General features: G+C 38.9%; 1 protein-coding gene across 2 annotated transcripts in view; it reads right to left on the bottom strand.

Moving 5' to 3' along the window:
* Nucleotides 1-5,122: 5,122 nt before the first annotated feature.
* The window catches only part of TMEM236 (transmembrane protein 236), a 56,965-nt gene continuing 40,753 nt past the window's right edge, over nt 5,123-21,334 (bottom strand). For both annotated transcript variants that reach the window (XM_059058346.2, XM_067030498.1), the window contains one exon: nt 5,123-5,771. In XM_059058346.2, coding sequence (XP_058914329.1) covers nt 5,191-5,771 — 581 coding nt within the window. In that variant the 3' untranslated portion in view covers nt 5,123-5,190. The remainder of the gene's footprint in view (nt 5,772-21,334) is intronic.

Genomic DNA, 21,334 nt, shown 5'->3' with positions numbered 1-21,334 from the left:
CCTGCTCTATCACTTCTCCTAGTTAAAACTGGTGATTGATGCAGAAGTTTGTTTTGTTTAACCATCTCTATCTTTTAATGGGAAAATTTGCTCAAATGATAACAAGATAATTTAAACTCAGAAGGAAAAAAGAAGATACAATGATGCAGTTAAGTGAAAACTTTAAAAATGTAAAGACAGAAAACTGGTTTTTTATGTTCGTATTCCTCGATTTCCAATCCTATCAAAATACATCAAAACACCAATAATGCATTTGTGATTTAATAGAAAATAATTACCTTAGAGCCACCAAAAAATCTTTGTATTGGATTATTTATCTAAAATTTGACTTTAATTTGTAATTCTCTTCAGATGGTATATTTAGATTCACTGTAATCTACAGTATATGCAGACTATTTGAAGAACCTGTGAGTTTTATAGTTTTGCAATCAATGTGTTGTTTTATTTTGTTTGGCATGGCATACATCTTTATAATATATTGGGTGGGCCAAAAAGCCTTCAGTTTTTTAAGTAAAAATAAAAGACACATTTTTCATTTTCACCATGAACTTTATTGAATAACTTATTCACCCTTTTGTTCCACTACTTTCTGCCATTTTTCAGGCAACTCCATAATTCCATCTTCCCAAAACTTTTTATCTTTTTGAGCAAAGAACTGTTCCAGGTGCCTTTTACAGTCTTCCAGGGAATTGAAATTTTTTCCACTAAGAGAATTTTGTAAAGACTGAAATAAATGGAAATCTGAAGGCGCAATGTCTGGTGAATACAGCAGATGAATCATAACTTCCCAGCCAAGGTGTAACAGTTTTTGCCTGGTCATCAAAGAAACATGCAGTCTTGCATTATACTGATGGAAGATTATGAGTTTTCTCTTGACTAATTCTGGATGCTTTTCGTCGAGTGCCACTTTCAGTTGGTCTAATTGGGAGCCGTACTTGTTGAAGTTAATGTTTGGTTTTCTGGAAGGATTTCATAATAGAAACTCCCTTCCAGTCCCACCATATACACAACATCACCTTCTTCGGATGAAGACCGGCCTTTGGTGTGGTTGGTGGTGATTCCTTTCGCTTGCCCCACGATCTCTTCCGTTCCACATTGTTGTACAGTATCCACTTGTCATTGCCCATCACAATTTGTTTTAAAAACAGAACATTTTCATTACATTTAAGTAGAGAATCGCATGTGGAAATATGGTCAAGAAGGTTTTTTTCACTTAACTTCTGTGGAACCCAAACATCAAAGCAATTCACATAACCAAGCTGGTGCAAATGATCTTCAAAGCTTGATTTGGATATTTTGAGTATGTTGGCTGTCTCCCGCGTGGTATAACGTTGATTGTCCTCAATTACTGTTTCGATTGATCGCTATCAATTTCAACTGGTCAACCCGACAGTGGAGCATCACCCAGTGAGAAATCTCCAGCACAAAACTTCACAAACCACTTTTGACATGTTCTATCAGTCACAGCACCTTCTCCATACACTGCACAAATCTTTTTGTGCGTTTCATTTGCGTTTTTACCTTTCTTGAAATAATAAAGCATAATATTCCGAAAACATTGCTTTTTTTCTTCCATCTTCAATATTTAAATGGCTGCACAAAAATTCACCAATTCTGATGAGTCTTTTTTTAAATGCACACTAACAAAATTGTTTCCAATGAAGTTAAGGACAACTAAGTGCTACCAGAGCCATCGTACAGAAAAAACGGAACGAACATTTTGGTCCACGAAATACTTATTTAACATTACAAAAAAATTTAAGTATAAGATTATGTGACCCATTTAATATTTGAAAAAAATTTACGAATAAGACAAAAAATGTATTTTTATGATCTAAAAATGACCCAAATTTTATAGATGGAAATCAAGACCAATAATAGTAGGTATCTTCTTCAGAATTACACCAAATATGTAACACTACCTATAATTTTTAGCTATTTAGAAGGTAATCTTTTTTATTTATTCATTAAAATATTCTGGAAAATCTATTCCCTCAGGTATCTACATCTTTAAAAAGATAAATAAAGAAATGCATTGTAGAGAAAGAAGGCTTTTCTGGAAAATCCATTAATATTCCAATTTCAATGCAAGGAAAATTATGAGATTTTTAATAGGCTCATTCTGGAAAATTAAGATTTGTGAATGTGTAAGTGCAAATTTTCACAGCAAATAGTACCTTAGTAATTATACCTAAAACATATAAAATCATTTTTTTATATATTTAAGACTACACTACTTTTTAAAAACATCTTTATTGAAGTATAATTGCTTTACATTATTGTGTTAGTTTCTGCTGTATAACAAAGTGAATCAGCTATACATATACATATATCCCCATATCTCCTCCCTCTTGCGTCTCCCTCCCACCCTCCCTATCCCACCCATCTAGGTGGTCACAAAGCACCTAGCTGATCTCCCTGTGCTATGCGGCTGCTTCCCACTAGCTATCTATTTTACATTTGACTACTTTTTTAAAAGAGACGATCTTTTTAGAGCAGTTTTAGGTTTACAATAAAATTGAGAGGAAGTTACAAGACTTCCCATCTCCTCCCCTGCTCCCACACGATAGCCTCCCTCATTTTCAACATCCTCTGTACTCTTCCTGTTCATCTCTTTTCCCTCCCTACCCCACCCCAACTACTGATTTTTTAATTGTCTCTACAGTTTCACCTTTTACAGAATGTCACATAGTTTTGAACCATACAGTAGGTAGCCTTCTCCAATTGGCTTCTTTCACTTACTAGTATACAGTTAAACTTCCTCCATGTTTTTTCAAGGCCTTATAGCTGATTCTTTTCTAGAAATGAATGATATTTCGTTGTCTGGATGTACCAAAGTTGATTTATCTATTCCCCTACCAAAGGACATCTTGGTTGTTTCTAAGTTTGGGAAATTAAGAATAAAGCAGCTAAAAACATCCACGTTCAGGTTTTTGCATGGACATAAGCTCCCAATTCCTTTGGGTAGATGTTTAAGGAGCATGACTGCTGGATCAGATGGTAACAGTATGTTTAGTTTTGTAAGAAACCATCAAATTGTCTTCCAAAGTAGCTGCACCATTTTGCATTCCCACCAACAATGAATGAAAGTTCCTGTTGCTCCACATCCTTACTGGCATTTGGGGTTGTCAGTACTTTGATTTTGGCCATTCTAATTGGTATGTAGTGGCATCTCATTGTTGGTTTAATTTGCATTTCCCTGATGACATATGATTTGGAGCATCTTTTCATATGCTAATTTCCCATCTGTATATCTTCTTTGATGAGGTGTGTGTTCAGGTCTTTTTTTCATTTTTAAATTGGATTGCTTGTTTTCTTATTGTTGAAATTCAAGTGTTATTTGTATATTTTGGATAACAGTCTTTATCGATTTGTCTTCTGTAAATATTTTCTCCCAGTCTGTGGTTTGTTTTCTACTTCTTTTGTTTGTTTGTTTTTGTTTCTTATTTTTTTGCGGTACGCGGGCCTCTCACTGCTGTGGCCTCTCCCGTTGCGGAGCACAGGCTCCAGATGCGCAGGCTCAGAGGCCATGGCTCACGGGCCCAGCCACTCCGTGGCATGTGGGATCCTCCTGGACCGGGGCACGAACCTGCGTCCCCTGCGTCAGCAGGCAGACTGTCAACCACTACACCACCAGGGAAGCCCTCTACTTCTTTTGATATTGTTTTTCACTGAGCAGATGGTTTTTAATATTAATGAAGTCCAGCTTATTGATTATGCCTTTCATGGATCATATCTTTGGTGTTATATTTTAAAAGGCATCACTATACCCAAGATTACTAGGTTTTCTCCTGTTTTCTTCTAGAAGTTCTATAGTTTTGTGTTTTCCATTTAGATCTATGATCCATCTTGACTTAATTTTGTGAATTAATTAATACTAAAATGCTTAGTATTCATCTGGTTATTATAGTTCGCCAGACAATGTAATGAGAACATTCCCTATCTTGGTTAATCCTCTCAATCCTATAAAGTACTATTTAACCCTATTGAAGTATTAGTAATATTCTCATCTTTTAGATGTGGAAACAGGGGTTTACAATTATCAAAGATTTTGCCCCAAGTCATAAAGCCAGAAGCTAAGCTTTCAACAACTGTGAATAGAGCTCCTCTTATGGTATAAGGAAAAACCATAAAGCATATGGGGAGAGTGAGACTGGGGGATTTGGTGGAGTGGCAGACAAGTTCAGTTATCCATTCTTTAGGCTATCGTTATGCAGAGAATGCCTATGTTAAACATTACTCTGCACACATAAGCCTCTCAGAAATCTTTCTAGCATCTGAAAATGTATGCAGAATGGAGAGACCCTGCTATGAGTACCTGAGAGCATCCCAACATATGAAAGCAAATCACATAATTCTGTACCTAATTATTTAACATCAGGATAACCATTATTTATTATCACATAAGACACTAATGCATTTGCTGTTATATTTGTAAGTTGAACTTCTCATTTTAAGCAGGGCTTGTACCTGACTGTTTTCATGATGGTATCCAATTACGCAAATAAGATATTCTTTTACTTTGAAATCTCCCTCTTCAATTAATGGCTTCCTATTATAAAACTTTATCTAGGTCTTACTGGTATACCTTGACTTCATTATATTAAACTGAGTCAAATGTCTGAAACTAAATTTACTGCTTTCTATGCTGAAATCAATTGATTACATAAAAGTCGCTTGCCACAGTGGAATAAAGAGCATAATTCCATATTTGAAGGAGACCCTAAAACTACAATTCAAATGTTTTTAAAGACGCTAAACATTATTCCATAATTACAAGTGTATTTCCTAAAATTAATTTAACTAATTAATTCTTGTGATGTACTTTATATAAACAATAAAAAAATTTCATTCTTGGACTAACTTAGTGGGAAAACATGTTCTAATTTTTAAGAGGCTTTATTGAAGGGTGCTTTTAGAAAAAGTGCAGAATACGTAACTAAAATTAACTATTAACATTTTCTAGAGATCAAGGCGAACCAACTTAGAAGACTATAACTTTGCTTAAATTTAGCACCATTTGTATACATTTAAAAAATTGACATGCTACAGTTTTTAAAAATAGTTTTTTTCTCTATCATCTATTCTTCATTTCTTCCTATAGTGCAAAAACTTATCCCTGCCCCCCAAAAAGATTACAAATGTGCACATGTGCATAACAAAGAGGTTTGACTATGGGACATTTCCTTGTTAAAAAGACATCTCAAAGGGAGAGAAAATCCTGAATTTGATTAAGTAATTGAAGTAAACATAAGAGAGAGTCACGAGTACATTTTTACAAAGGCCCAAGATGGGTGTGATCGTTCCCAGGGCAATGATTAAACTAAGTCTAACAAAGATAAAGGGTAGATCCTGGAGCACAATGCCCAGGGAATTCAGAAGCGGGTTCCAGGGAGTCAGTATCATTCGAAGAAGAGAAATGAAACTGAAGATGTAGACGGGGTAGACCCAGCCTGACTTGTACACGTTGGGGTGGCCGGCCACCCGCACCATTTCTATGGTGTCTGACCACAGCAGAAAGCTCCAGAGGAAGATCTCAGCGCGCATGTCCCGCTGCGACATTGTTCTCAGGATTCCCCGCTCAAAGGTGGGCTCTTGGGGTCCCTCCAGCTCAGAAGTCGAGCCCCCTGTGGTGGCTCCTGGTAGCCACGACAACCGGGTCCTCTCAGCTGGCTGTGAAGGTGTCAGGTTTTCTTCGTTATGCCTCAATTCATCCGTCACAGTTTTTATTTGAGGCAAACTGGTCGTGTGGATGTGCCTGTCTTCGTTACCTGCAATAAATTGATTTATTTACATTTTAACTTTAAATGTTTATTTAGAATTTAATTTTTCTTCTAATTTTATTTAAATTTAAATTTTTTATTTAAATTTTAATTTTTTATTTAGAATTTAACTTTTCTTTCAATTTTATTTAAATTTAATTTTTTTATTTAAATTTTTATTTATAATTTAACTTTTCTTTCAATTTTATTTAAATTTAAATTAAATTTTAATTGTTATTTAAATTAAAATTTCATCAAATGTAAAAATTTAATTGTTATTTAAATTAAATTTTATTTAACTGTGGGTTTTTTGTTTGTTTGTTTGTTTCTGTTTTTTTTGTGGTACGCAGGCCTCTCACTGTTGTGGCCCCTCCCGTTGTGGAGCACAGGTTCCAGACGCGCAGGCTCAGCAGCCATGGCTCACGGGCCCAGATGCTCCACGGCATGTGGGATCTTCCCGGACCGGGGCACGAACCCATGTCCCCTGCATCGGCAGGCAGACTCTCAACCACTGTGCCACCAGGGAAGCCCCTTAACTGTGATTTTTAAATTTTTATTTAAAGTGAGATATTTAAATTTTTTATGTAAATTTAAAATTTTATTTACATTTAAAAATGAAATTTAAGTGTTCTCTTATTTGATGTCTGTTTCACACATGGAATTTCAAGATAGCAATGAGTAGCACAGTGCAAAAAAAAAAGAAACAGAGGCGGAGAAGGCTCTTTGTGTCTTTGTATTTCCCTGGGTATGGATCCTAAGTCATTTTTACCATTTCAGAATAATAGCCATTACTGGTTACTGAGCTAAGTAAGCACTTTCACACATTATCTCATTTAATCCTCAGATTAAAAAGTTGAGAGATAGGAATTACTATCCCATTCGATAAATATGGAAACTGGAGTACAAGAAGTGAAATGATGCCCAAATTCAAATACACAGTTAGGAATGGGCAGAGCTGGAACTCACACCCAGACTTGTTTGACCCCAACTGACAATCCCTTAACTTTATGGCTGCTAGCACTTTCTAGAGGCAATACATCACATGCTAATTATAAAACAGATACATATAAGATCAAATGAATCAAAAGTTCAATGGTCCAATCTTATTTTATAAGATGCCCACAGAGATCACTACAACCCAGATGGCCAAGCTTAAAGTCTGGTGCTAAGAGGGTCTTTTTTGAGCATGAGAGAGTCTTAGTGAAGGATAACATTCTGTATCCAAGATTCTTAAGCTGTTCTTTCCCCCAGAGTTTTTGAACTCGTCAGTGTGATGGGTTAGACTAAAGTATCTCATTTGTGGCCATGAAGCTGTGGCTGGTCAACATGTCAGTCAACTGAATGAGTAGGGTGTTTCCTCATCAACATCCTAGAGTGAGTGAGTGTGTGTGTGTGTGTGTGTGTGTGTGTGTGTGTGTGTGAGAGAGAGAGAGAGAGAGAGAGAGAGAAAGAGAAAGAGGGAGAGAGAGAGAGAGAATGTGTGTGTCTCTCCATATACACATGGGTGTTGAGGTTGGGGTTAGGAAGGAAGCTCAAATCTCAGAACTTACTAACTGTTGATGGTATGATTTTTCTACATGAAAGGACTAGCACATTATTTTCCAAATATTTGAACACTTAAGCACTGTTTTTGTTGCTAAGAATTTCTCAGGTCTTGACAAAGTTTACTCAGCAAATGTGCTGAGCTGCCACATTACTTGATAAGACAAAATTTAAAGGGAGTCATTAGATGGAATAGCTCTAAAGGTTAAAGACACAAAGTCAATAAAAGTTGCTGAGATGTATTGAGCTGAAGTGAAAACATTTTAAAACAAATAAGTTATTATGATTAATGACTAATAAAAGGCTTGATTACTATAAGTAGGAGTTGTTTAAAGGACAAATCTCAGTTTTCTTTCTATACAATTAATTATTTTTAAATTTTAAGTGTGAATTGAGTACATTTATCAACTAAAAAATAATTAAATTCTTGATGAGATATTATTTACTTCTGGTATGAATCATTCATAAATAAATGTTAGGAACCATGACCCTTAGAAACTTCCTTATCAAACTTAGATGTCACAGTGGCATGAGTAGGAATCTTTTTTTTAAAAATTGGAATATAGTTGATTTATAATGTTTTGTCAGTTCAGGTGGACAGCAAACTGATTCAGTAATATATATATATATATATATATATATATATATATATATATATATTCATTCCTTTTCAGATTCTTTTCCCATATAGGTTATTACAGAATATTGTGTAGAGTTCCCTGTGCTCTAGTAGGTCCTTGTTAGTTATCTATTTTATATACAGTAGTGTGTATCTGTTAATCCCAATTTCATAATTTATCCCTTCCCCCTACGTTTCCCCTTTGGTAACCATAAGTTCGATTTTGAGATCTGTGAGTCTGTTTCTGTTTTGTAAATAAGTTCCTTTGTGTCGTTTTTAAAATTAGATTCCACACATAAGTGATATCATATGACAATGGAATATCACTCAGCCATAAAAAAATAATTTTAAAAAAAGAAAAAAATAATGCCATTTGCAGCAACATGGATGGACCTAGAGATTAACATACTTAATGAAGTAAGTCAGAGCAAGGAATCATTCTGATAAATTATATTCAAGAGAAAAAAACATATGCTAATTACTATTATTTTAACAATCATAATATCATCTGTTTTTAAACTCAGATGCTCACTTGCATCAATTGTATATCTTACTTTACCAAAAAAAAAAAAAATCAATATAGAAAATACATTTCTTAGAGTGTGTCTTGTCTTAGAGCACTCTCCTTCACCTCCCGTAGTAGATCAAGGTGTTCAAATGAAAATCCAAATTCCTTTGTCAATATGAGGAACAAAGCATATAATTTGGGCTTTTGAGGATGATTGCAAATTCAGCATGGTTTCAAAGCCAGGAAGTGCAATCTAAGAAGTGACACACTAACATTTTTTAAACAGTCATTGGGAGTCCTAATATCTGAGGATAAGAGCTGTTGGTACAAACAACAAATTCTTAGCTAGGGTTCATTTTTAATGAAATACAAAAGCCCTAATCCATGTGTATTTGGTAAAATCAGCCTCATATTTCTCCACGGCTCATTAGGGACTAGTTTAGATTTGGGGACTAGTTTAGGGTCTCTGCTGCCCTCCTTCCAAGTAAGAAGCATTATAATTATGAGCTGGAAAGCTCTGCTGGCCTCCCAAAGGGCAGGGTAGAGCTGAGGATGTCAAGAATTCATTTGGTCATTAGAACAGACCAGCAAGTTTATCCTCCAGTCACATAAACCTTCATGTATTCAATACTATTCCCTTCGGCTCCATGATTAGTTTCCCTCCAAATTATTATTTTTAAAATTTCCACTTATAGCTGGAATTCTTTTTATTGTTGCTGTTAGTTGTCAGGGTTCTATCTGAGGAAAATTATATTTATTTGTGCAAAATCTGTAAAAGATATAAACATAAAGAGAGCAATCTACTCACTTCCTTAAAGGCTCATGTTGCCCTGTAAAAAGTAGAGGACCTCCCTGGTCTGTCTGCCAATGCAGGGTACATGGGTTCGAACCCTGGTCCGGGAAGACTCCACATGCCTTGGAGCAACTAAGCCTGTGTGCTGCAACTACTGAGCCTGCGCTCTAGAGTCTGAGAGCCACAAGTACTGAACCGGCATGCCACAACTACTGAAGCCTGTGCGCCTAGAAGCCCGTGCTCTGCAACAAGAGAAGCCACTGCAATGAGAAGCCCACGCACCACAATGAAGAGTAGCCCCCGCTCACCAAAACTAGAGAAAGCCCGTGCACAGCAATGAAGACCCAACGCAGCCAAAAAAATTAACTAATTAATTAATTTAAAAAGAAAGAAATACAACACATAAAAAAAAAAAAAAGTAAAAATAGCAGGCCTGCTGCATACTTCCCCCCAGCTGATGCCAGCTGCCAAAACAACTTTTTATCCTCACCGTCCGTGCACACCAAATAAATAAGGAAATGCAATTTTGATAACAGATAAATGTTTAAGTAGGTAACTCACACCTCTTTTGCTTTATTATTTCTTCATAGTGATATATTTCTATCTCTAACTTGTTCCCCAAAAGTTTTAGATCACTTACAGGGAAAGTGTAAGTACAACATAACAAATCAGTAGTGAGGAATTTTCTAGAGTGAGCATGTATTACTCTTGCAAAGAGAAAAAGAAAGCAATAAAAGTTATTTAGATAAAAAGAGAGCAAAAAGAGAGAGAAGAATCACAAAAAAGGGCACCTAAAACCAAGATAGGAATGATGTTGCTACTAAAAATGCACTTTTTAAATGAAATCAACATTTTAACTTTATTCATTCAAAAATTTCACTATATAAAGGCAACTTGGAAAAGGGAAATCTTAGCTTAGGGGTAAAATGGCCTTTCTGAGGGGGAAAGGGGCTGGACTCAAGTGCCAACAGCAGGCGAGTGCTAGGTAGTGCCGTTAGTAGGGGGACAGGCTTCAAAACTGCGTCTCCAAACAACAGCTTCAAAACCGCTCCTGATGGGAGCTTCCCTGGTGGTCCAGTGGTTAAGATTCACCTTCTACTGCAGGGGGCACAGGCTCGATCCCTATTTGGGGAGCTAAGATCCCCGCATGGCACGGCCAAAAGACTGCTCCTCATGTTGGTTAAGGGCTAGAACACTTGAACACCCAAGCTGTCTGCTGTTAGCAGACACACTGTAGAGTGCTGTTCCAAGCTTAGGCTGGGCATTGAGGATGATGCAGCGGATAATGTCCCTGCCTTCACCACTCCGCCCCCTGGATGTGGGAAGTGACAGTTAAGCAGAGACTGAAGAATAAATAGGAATGAATTATGTGAGAATGGAGACAGGAACTTTCCCGGTGGTAGGAAGAGTAGGTGTAAAGCTCCTTCAGCTAAAATGAGCTGAAAGGAGGAGAGTGTGGTGAGGGCCTGGTAGGGGGCAAGAGAGGGAAGAAGAGGAGAGAAGCTAAGCTAAGACTTACTAAATGTCTGCTCCATACCAGGTGCCGTTCTAAGCCCTTTCTATGCATCCATTCACTTCATCCTTAGAAAAACTCTATGATGTGGCTATAACAAAGGGGAAAGGTGTGGGGGGAGCTAAATTAGGAATATGAGATTAACAGATACAAACTACTATATATAAAACAGATAAGCAGTAAGGGTTTACCATAGAGCACAGGGAACTATGTTCAACATCTTGTAATAACCTATTATGGAAAAGAATCTGAAATATATGCAATATATATAACTGAATCACCTTGCTATATACCTGAAACTAACACAACATTATAAATCAACTATACTTCAATATAATAATAATAATAATAATAAACCTCTATGATGTAGATACTATTATGTTCCCATTTTAAAGATGAGTAAACTAAGGCAGAGGGAGATTAAGGATTGTTTCCAGGGTCACACAGTGAGCAAGGAGAGGGATAGAGCGTGAATCTCAGACCCTTAGCACTAGACAACACTGTCCGTGGCAAAGCCAGGTGATGTAGAGTTTATGGGCCATGATAAACGTTTTGGACTTCATTCTAAGTTTATTCTAAGTTCACCAAAGATGAGGATAATGCAGGGCACGGGAACTAGAGAGGACCTGGGGATTCATCACAGAGGCTCTTGAGGCCGTCAAGGCAGCTGATGTGAAAAGAGGTTATTACTCAACTCACAGCAACCAGAAGATCAAGTTAAAGATTCATTCAGAAAAAGTATGACTAGTCTTGATGCACAGTCCCTGAAATCAATTTTTCCCTGAGAGGAAAATGGTCTACAGAAAGAAAACTGCTAATGATTTAAGTATAACATGCTGGGAGAAAAAAAAAAATCTGGAATAGAAGAAAAGTCAGTCTTATGAAAAAGTTTTAAAAAACATTTGAAGCACACAAAGCACTTTCAGTCAAAGTACTTTTAGAGATTAAAAAAATAATGAGGACCTTCAAGACGGCAGAGGAGTAAAACGTGGAAATCACCTTCCTCCCACAAAAATACATCTACATGTGGAACAACGCCTACAGAACACCTACTGAACAGAAGACCTCAGATCTCCCAAAAGGTAAGAAACTCCCCACGTACCCGGGTAGGGCAAAAGAAAAAAGAAAAAACAGAGACAAAAGAACAGGGATGGGACCTGCACCTCTGGGAGAGAGGGAGCTGTGAAGGAGGAAAAGGTTCCACACAGGAGGAGGCCCCTTCACTGGTGGGAACGTGTGTGGCTGGGTGGAAGCTTCAGAGCCGCGGAGGAGAGCGCAGCCACAGGGGTGCGGAGGGCAAAGTGGAGAGATTCCCGCAGCGGATCAGCGCCGATCGGCACTCACCAGCCCGAGAGGCTCGTCTGCTCACCAGCCGGGGCGGGCGGGGCTGGGAGCTGAGGCTCGGGCTTCGGTCGGATCCCAGGGAGAGGACTGGGGTTGGCAGTGTGATCACAGCCTGAAGGGGTTAGTGCGCCACGGCTGGCCGGGAGGGAGTCCGGGGAAAGTCTGGACCTGCCTAAGAGGCAAGAGATCATTGTTTCGGGGTGCGTGAGGAGAGGGGATTAAGCGCGCCACGTAAAGGAGCTCCAGAGACAGGTGTGAGCCTTGGCCATCAGCAGGGACCCCAGAGACGGGCATGAGATGCTAAGGCTGCTGCTGCCGCCACCAAGAAGCCTGTGTGCGAGCGCAGGTCACTCTCCACACCTCCCCTCCAGGGAGCCTGTGCAGCCCGCCACTGCTGGGGTCCCAGGATTCAGGGACAGCTTCCCTGGGAGAACTCATGTGCTCCTCGGGCCGGTGCAGCGTCAGGCCAGCCTCTGCTGCCGCAGGCTCGCCCCGTATTTGTGTCCCTCCCTCCCCCAGGCCTGAGCCAGAGCCCCCGAATCAGCTGCTCCTTTAACCCGGTCCTGTCTGAGTGAAGAACAGACGCCCTTAGGCGACCTACGCGCAGAGGAGGGGCCAAATACAAAGCTGAATCCTGGGAGCTGTGCCAACGAAAAAGAGAAAGGGAAACCTCTCCCAGCAGCCTCAGAAGCAGAGGATTAAATCTCCACAATCAACTTGATGTACCTGCATCTGTGGAATACCTGAATAGACAACAACTCATCCCAAAATTGAGGCGGTGGACTTTGAGAGCAACTGTAGATCTGGGGTTTGCTGTAGGAGACTGACTAGTTTCTGATTTATATGTTCATCTTAGTTTAGTTTTTAGCACTTGTTATCATTGGTGGATTTGTTTATTGGTTTGGTTGCTCTCTTATTTTAAATTGCTTTTTTATTTTAATAATATTTAAGGTTTTTTATTTTAATTACTTTTATTTTATTTATTTCTTTTTTTTTCTCCCTTTTCTTCTGAGCCGTGTGGCTGACAGGGTCTTGGTGCTCCGGCCAGGTGTCAGGCCTGAGCCTCTGAGGTAGGAGAGCCGAGTTCAGGACATTGGTCCACCAGAGACCTCCCAGCCCCACATAATATCAACCGGTGAGAGCTCTCCCAGAGATCTCCTTCTCAATGCTAAGATCCAGAACCACTCAATGACAAGCAAGCTACAGTGCTGGATACCCCATGCCAAACAACTAGCAACACAGGAACACAATCCCACCCACTACCAGAGAGGCTGCCTAAAATCATAATAAGGTCACAGATACCCCAAAACACACCGCCAAACTCGGACCTACCCACAAGAAAGACAAGATCCAGCCTCATCCACCAGAACAAAGGCACCAGTCCCCTCCACCAGGAAGCCTACACAACCCACTGAACCAACCTTACCCACTGAGAGCAGACACCAAAAACAACAGGAACTATGAACCTGCAGGCAGTGAAAAGGAGACCCCCAAACACTGTAAGTTAAGCAAAATGGGAAGACAGAGAAACACGCAGCAGATGAAGGAGCAAGGTAAAAACCCACCAGACCAAACAAATGAAGAGGAAATAGGCAGTCTACCTGAAAAAGAATTCAGAGTAATGATAGTAAGGATGATCCAAAATCTTGGAAACAGAATGGAGAAAATATGAGAAATGTTTAACAAGGACCTAGAAGAACTAAAGAGCAAACAAACAATGATGAACAACACAATAAATGAAAGTAAAAATTCTCTAGAAAGAATCAACAGCAGAATAACTGAGGCAGAAGAATGGATAAGTGACCTGGAAGATAAAATACTGGAAATAACTACCTCAGATCAGAATAAAGAAAAATAATGAAAAGAATTGAGGACAGTCTCAGAGACTTCTGGGACAACATTAAATGCACCAGCATTCAAATTATAGGGGTCCTAGAAGAAGAAGAGAAAAAGAAAGGGACTGAGAAAATATTTGAAGACATTATAGTTAAAATTTTCCCTAGTATGGGAGAGGAAATAGTCAATCAAATCCAGGAAGTTCAGAGAGTCCCATACAGGATAAATCCAAGGAGACACACGCCAAGACATATATTAATCAAACTATCAAAAATTAAACACAAAGAACAATATTAAAAGCAGCACAGGAAAAGCAACAAATAACATACAAGGGAATCCCCATAAGGTGAACAGCTGATCTTTCAGCAGAAGCTTTGCAAGCCAGAAGGGAGTGGCAGGACATACTAAAAGTGATGAAAGGGAAAAAGCTACAACCCAGATTACTCTACCAAGCAATGATCTCATCCAGATTCGACAGAGAAATTAAAACCTTTCCAGACAAGCAAAAGAAGAGAATTCAGTACCACCAAACCAGCTTTACAACAAATGCTAACGGAACTTCTCTAGGCAGGAAACACAAGAGAAGGAAAAGACCTACAATAACAAACCCAAAATTATTAAGAAAACGTAATAGGAACATAACATATTGATAACTACCTTAAATGTAAATTAATTAAATACTCCAACCAACAGACATAGACTGGCTGAATGGATCCAAAAACAAGACCCATATATATGCTGTCTAAAAGAGACCCACTTCAGACCTAGGGACACATACAGACTGAAAGCGAGGGGATGGAAAAAGATATTCCATGCAAATGCAAATCAAAAGCAGGCTAGAGTAGCAATTCTCATATCAGACAAAATAGACAATAAAATAAAGACTATTATAAGAGACAAAGAAGGACACTACATAATGATCAAGGGATCAATCCAGGAAGATACAACAATTGTAAATATTTATGCACCCAACACAGGAGCACCTCAATACATAAGGCAAATGCTAACAGCCATAAAAAGGGAAATCGATAGTAACACAATCATAGTAGGGGACTTTAACACCCCACTTTCACCAATGGACAGATCAAACAAAATGAAAATAAATAAGGAAACACAAGCTTTAAATGATACATTAAACAAGATGGACTTAATTGATATTTATAGGACATTTCATCCCAAAACAACAGAATACACTTTCTTCTCAAGTGCTCATGGAACATTTTCCAGGATAGATCATAGCTTGGGTCACAAATCAAGCCTTGGTAAATTTAAGAAAAGTGAAATCGTATCAAGTATCTTTTCTGACCACAATGATATGACACTAGATATCAATTACAGGAAAAAAACCTGTAAAAACTGCAAACATATGGAAGCTAAACAATACGCTACTAAATAACCAAGAGATCACTGAAGAAATCAAAGAGGAAATAAAAAAATACCTAGAAACAACTGACAATGAAAACACGATGGCTCAAAACCTATGGGATGCAGCAAAAGCAATTCTAAGACGTAAGTTTATAGAAATACAATCCTACCTCAAGAAACAAGACACATCTCAAATAAACAACCTAACCTTACATCTAAACCAATTAGAGACAGGAGAACAAAAAACCCCAAAGTTAGCAGACGGAAAGAAATCATAAAGATCAGATCAGAAATAAATGTAAAAGAAATGAAGGAAATGATAGCAAAGATCGCTAAAACTAAAAGCTGGTTCTCTGAGAAGATAAACAAAATTGATAAACCATTAGCCAGACTCATCAAGAAAAAAAGAGAGAAGACTCAAATAAACAGATTTAGAAATGAAAACGGACAAGTAACAACAGACACTACAGAAATACAAAGGATCATAAGAGATTACTACAAGCAACTATATGCCAATAAAATGGACAACCTGGAAGAAATGGACAAATTCTTAGAAAAGCAAAACCTTCCGAGACTGAACCAGGAAGAAATAGAAAACATAAGCAGATCAATCACAAGCACTGAAATTGGACTGTGATTTAAAGTCTTCCAACAAACTAAAGCCCCGGACCAGATGGCTTCACAGGCGAAATCCATCAAACATTTAGAGAAGAGCTAATACCCATCCTTCTCAAACTCTTCCAAAATATAGCAGAGGCAGGAACACTCCCAAACTCATTCTACAAGGCCACCATCACCCTGATACCAAAACCAGACAAAGATGTCACAAAGAAAGAAAACTACAGGCCAATACCACTGATGAACATAGATGCGAAAATACTAGCAAACAGAATCCAGCAGCACATTAAAAGGATCATACACCATGATCAAGTGGGGTTTATCCCAGGAATTCAAGGATTCTTCAGTATATGTCAATCCATCAATGTGATAAACCATATTAACAAATTGAAGGATAAAAAGCATATGATCATCTCAATAGATGCAGAAAAAGCTTTCGACAAAATTCAACACCTACTTATGATAAAAACTCTCCAGAAAGTAGGCATAGAGGGAACCTACCTCAACATAATAAAGGCCATATATGACAAACCCACAGCCAACATCGTTCTCAATGGTGAAAAACTGAAACCATTTCCACTAAGATCAGGAAAAAGGCAAGGTTGCACACTCTCACCACTATTATTCAACATAGTTTTGGAAGTTCTAGCCACAGCAATCAGAGAAGAAAAAGAAATAAAAGGAATCCAAATCAGAAAAGAAGAAGTAAAGCTGTCACTGTTTGCAGATGACATGATACTATACACAGAGAATCCTAAGGATGCTACCAGAAAATTACTAGAGCTAATCAATGACTTTGGTAAAGTAGCAGGACACAAAATTAATGCACAGAAATATCTGGCATTCTTATACACTAATGATGAAAAATCTGAAATTGAAATTAAGAAAACAATCCCATTTACCATTGCAACAAAAAGAATAAAATATCTAGGAATAAACCTACCTAAGGAGACAAAAGACCTGTATGCAGAAAACTATAAAACACTGATGAAAGAAATTAAAGATGATACAAATAGATGGAGAGATATACCATGTTCTTGGATTGGAAGAATCAACATTGTGAAAATGACTCTACTACCCAAAGCAATCTACAGATTCAGTGCCATCCCTATCAAACTACCACTGGCATTTTTTACAGAACTAGAACAAAAAAGTTCACAATTTTTATGGAAACACAAAAGACCCCTAATAGCCAAAGCAATCTTGAGAACGAAAAATGGAGCTGGAGGGATCAGGCTCCCTGGCTTCAGACTATACTACAAAGCTACAGTAATCAAGACAGTATGGTACTGGCACAAAAACAGAAATATAGATCAATGGAACAGGATAGAAAACCCAGAGATAAACCCACACACTTATGGTCACCTTATCTTTGATAAAGGAGGCAAGAATATATAGTGGAGAAAAGACAGCCTCTTCAATAAGTGGTGCTGGGAAAAATGGACAGGTACATGTAAAAGTATGAAATTAGAACACTCCCTAACACCATACACAAAAATTAACTCAAAATGGGTTAAAGACCTTAATGTAAGGCCAGACACTATCAAACTCTTAGAGGAAAACATAGGCAGAACACTCTATGACATAAATCACAGCAAGATCCTTTTTGACCCACCTCCTAGAGAAATGGGAATAAAAACAAAAATAAACGAATGGGACCTAATGAAACTTAAAAGCTTTTGCACAGCAAAGGATACCATAAACAAGACCAAAAGACAACCCTCAGAATGGGAGAAATATTTGCAAATGAAGCAACTGACAAAGGATTAATATCCAAAATTTATAAGCAACTCATGCAACTCAATAACAAAAAACAAACAACCCAATCCAAAAATGGGCAGAACTAAATAGACATTTCTCCAAAGAAGATATACAGATTACCAACAAACACATCAAAGAATGCTCAACCTCATTAATCATTAGAGAAATGTAAATCAAAACTACAATGAGATATCATCTCATACCAGTCAGAATGGCCATCATCAAAAACTCTAGAAACAATAAATGCTGGAGAGGGTGTGGAGAAAACGGAACACTCTTGCACTGCTGGTGGGAATGTAAATTGATACAGCCACTATGGAGAACAGTTTGGAGGTTCCTTAAAAAACTACAAATAGAACTAGCATGTGACCCAGCAATCCCATTACTGGGCATATACCCCGAGAAAACCATAATTCCAAAAGAGTCATGTACCACAATGTTCATTGCAGCTCTATTTACAATAGACAGCACATGGAAGCAACCTAAGTGTCCATCGACAGATGAATGGATGAAGAAGATGTGGCACATATATACAATGCAATATTACTCAGCCATAAAAAGAAATGAAACTGAGTTATTTGTAGTGAGGTGGGTGGACCTAGAGTCTGTCATACAGAGTGAAGTAAGTCAGAAAGAGGAAAACAAATACCGTATGCTAACACATATATATGGAATCTAAGAAAAAAAATGTCATGAAGAGACTAGGGGTAGGACAGGAATAAAACACAGACCTACTAGAGCATGGACTTGAGGATATGGGGAGGGGGAAGGGTAAGCTGTGACGAAGTGAGAGAGTGGCATGGACATATATACACTACCAAATGTAAAACTGATAGCTAGTGGGAAGCAGCCGCATGGCACAGGGAGATCAGCTAGGTGGTTTGTGACCACCTAGAGGGGTGGGATAGGGAGGGTCGGAGGGAGGGAGACGCAAGAGGGAAGAGATATGGAAACATATGTATATGTATAACTGATTCGCTTTGTTGTTAAGCAGAAACTAACACACCATTGTAAAACAGTTATACTCCAATAAAGATGTTAAAAAAGGGCTTCCCTGGTGGCGCAGTGGTTGAGAATCCGCCTGCCGATGCAGGAGACACGGGTTCGTGCCCTGGTCCGGGAAGATCCCACATGCCGCGGAGCAACTAAGCCTGTGAGCCATGGCCGCTAGGCCTGCGCGTCCGGAGCCTGTGCTCCGCAACGGGAGAGGCCACAGCAGTGAGAGGCCCGCATACCGCAAAAAAAAAAAAAAAAAAAAAAAAAAAAAAAAAAAAAAAGATGTTAAAAAAAAACCCCACAAAACTGTATGCAAGTTTTCATCAAATAATAATAATTAATAATACTAATGAATTCAACCTATCATCAGTTCTGTAAGACCTCTTGGGCATACATTCTCCGTTGTGAGACAATTGTGACAACTTTCTTTAACAAAGGCATTGTATTGTGATCCGGTAAATTCAAAAGCCCTCAGATTCAGTTCCAGTTCCCTGCTAGGCATTGCATAAATCTGACAAGAAATAAATTCATTTTTGAATTTTAGGCAATGTGAAATTCTAAGGGAATTCTTTTGTCTGAGGACACGGCAGGAAGGCTTGGTAGTTTAAAGACCATCTCTCCCTCTATAGATTCATCTGATACTGGACAAGAATTGCTAAAAACTGACAATATTATCGATTCTTAAGGATTTGTTAAGGTTGAGAAAACTTTCTTCATTTTCTAATCTTCAGCTTTTCATTTGGGATATTCTGGTCCTTCTCCTCTTTGATATGTGTTTATATCAGAGAATATAATTAATTAAATTTTTTACCCTTTTTTTTAACGTCTTTATTGGAGTATAATTGCTTTACATTGTCATGTTAGTTTCTGCTGTATACACCCGCTTCATCCTAGCTTATCCTTCCCCCTCCCCGTGTCCTCAAGTCCATTCTCTACCTCTGCATCTTTATTCCTGTCCTGCCCCTAGGTTCTTAAGAACCATTTTTTTTTGTAGATTCCATATATATGTGTTAGCATACAGTATTTGTTTTTGAGAGAATGCAATTTAATTTACAGTACATAAGTAGAAAACTTATTTTTCTATATTTATATTAATATAGTATGTATACTATAATAATGATAATATGAATTATGCTAACAATGTAATAAGTATATAATATATAATATGCATTAGTATATACAATAAATAATTCTAGATTTTGAAGTGGTTTGAAATTCCTCTACTAGTTAAGTGCTTGGATATAGACCAGAGCTAGAAACCCCAGCGTGAGCCCAATCAGGGTGACAAAAATGGACACATGTGGAAATGAGCCTGATTTGTTGCCTTCAGAGCCCTTACCTCAGCTTTAATTATAGGTATTTGTTAGTGTCGTTCAGAAACGTGGTACCACACCCACTAGACGGTGAGCTCCATGCAATGGGGGCTCTGTTTGTTTTCACCCATCACTTCACCCCCAGAGCCTAGTGGAGTGTCTGGAATGGAACAGATCCTCCATAAAGATTTGCTGCATAGAAGATGGGAGGAATTCCTGTTCTGGAGACTACGAGCATGATGGAGCCACGCACATTCTGGAGAAAAATAAATCTGCACTAAGGCAGGTAAGCCAAAGCGTCAAAACCAGGCTGAATAATACCCGCCCTCCCCCCCACCCCGGCCCCCATGCTCTCAATCCTCTCCCATCACAGGAAGACTTGGGAATCCTGCACAGACTATCCTCTGGCCTGGGTCCTAGATGGAGCCCTTTAAGCGAGACCACGGACTGATTTGGTAAAGAAGCCCTGAAAGGCATTTGGCGCTCCTGGCAGTGCAGCCTGGGGACCGTGTAGCTCAACGGTAAGGGAAGACCACTGGCTGTGGGCCCAGCAGGGTGCACGCATGCGCGGCGCCTGCACAGCCCCTGGACTCGGGCCGGCATCCCCTGGGTGGTACCCCTGGGGCGCTAGGGGTGGCTCAAGGGATTCAAAAGCCTCCCGGGCACTGGCGGCAGTAGGAGGCAACAGGCAGGGGACGAAAGCGCCGATGCGTGGTTCCCGGAAGAAAGCGTTTGTGAGTTCATAGGAAGCACACTTTGGAACAGGGGTCCCCAGCAGCCGGGCCACAGACGGGTACAGGTCCTCGGCCTGTTAGGAAGCGTGCCGCACAGCAGGAGGTGAGCGGCGGGCGAGCGAGGGAGGCTTCATCTGCCGCCCCCCATGGGGCCGTGGAAAAACTGTCTTCCACGAAACCGGTCCCTGGTGCCAAAAAGGTTGGGGGCCGCTGCTTTAGAACACCCATCCCATCTGAAATGGGGGCACTTGGGGGTCTAAAATCGCCTGTGAAAGCAGAGTCTGAACAAACTAGTGTCCCTATGCACTGGACCCTACCACTAATGTATACACGATGTAAACAAAAGGCTGTCTGGCCACCAGCACAACAACCTGTGTCACTCTCTTCAATCCTGTGCAAGGAAATCAAGCTACTGAAAATCAGTGACCTATGCCTTTAATTTCTTGCTGGGGCCATAAAATTTTGTTGCTATTATAAAGTCATGCATGCTGAATTCTTTAGGTTCCCTTACTCTTAGAGTCCTTGAAAATATTTATTTTGAAAATATCTTGCAATTCTCAAAAATCTCACTTTATGGATTCAAACTGTTCATACATTTTATTTCCTCCCTAGGAAAAAATTAACAATTAA

The sequence above is a fragment of the Kogia breviceps genome, chromosome 3 (genome assembly GCF_026419965.1).
Source record: "Kogia breviceps isolate mKogBre1 chromosome 3, mKogBre1 haplotype 1, whole genome shotgun sequence".
Lineage (NCBI taxonomy): Eukaryota > Metazoa > Chordata > Mammalia > Artiodactyla > Physeteridae > Kogia > Kogia breviceps.
Note: the sequence above shows the minus strand (reverse complement) of the source record. Positions and strands in the feature narration are given on the sequence as shown.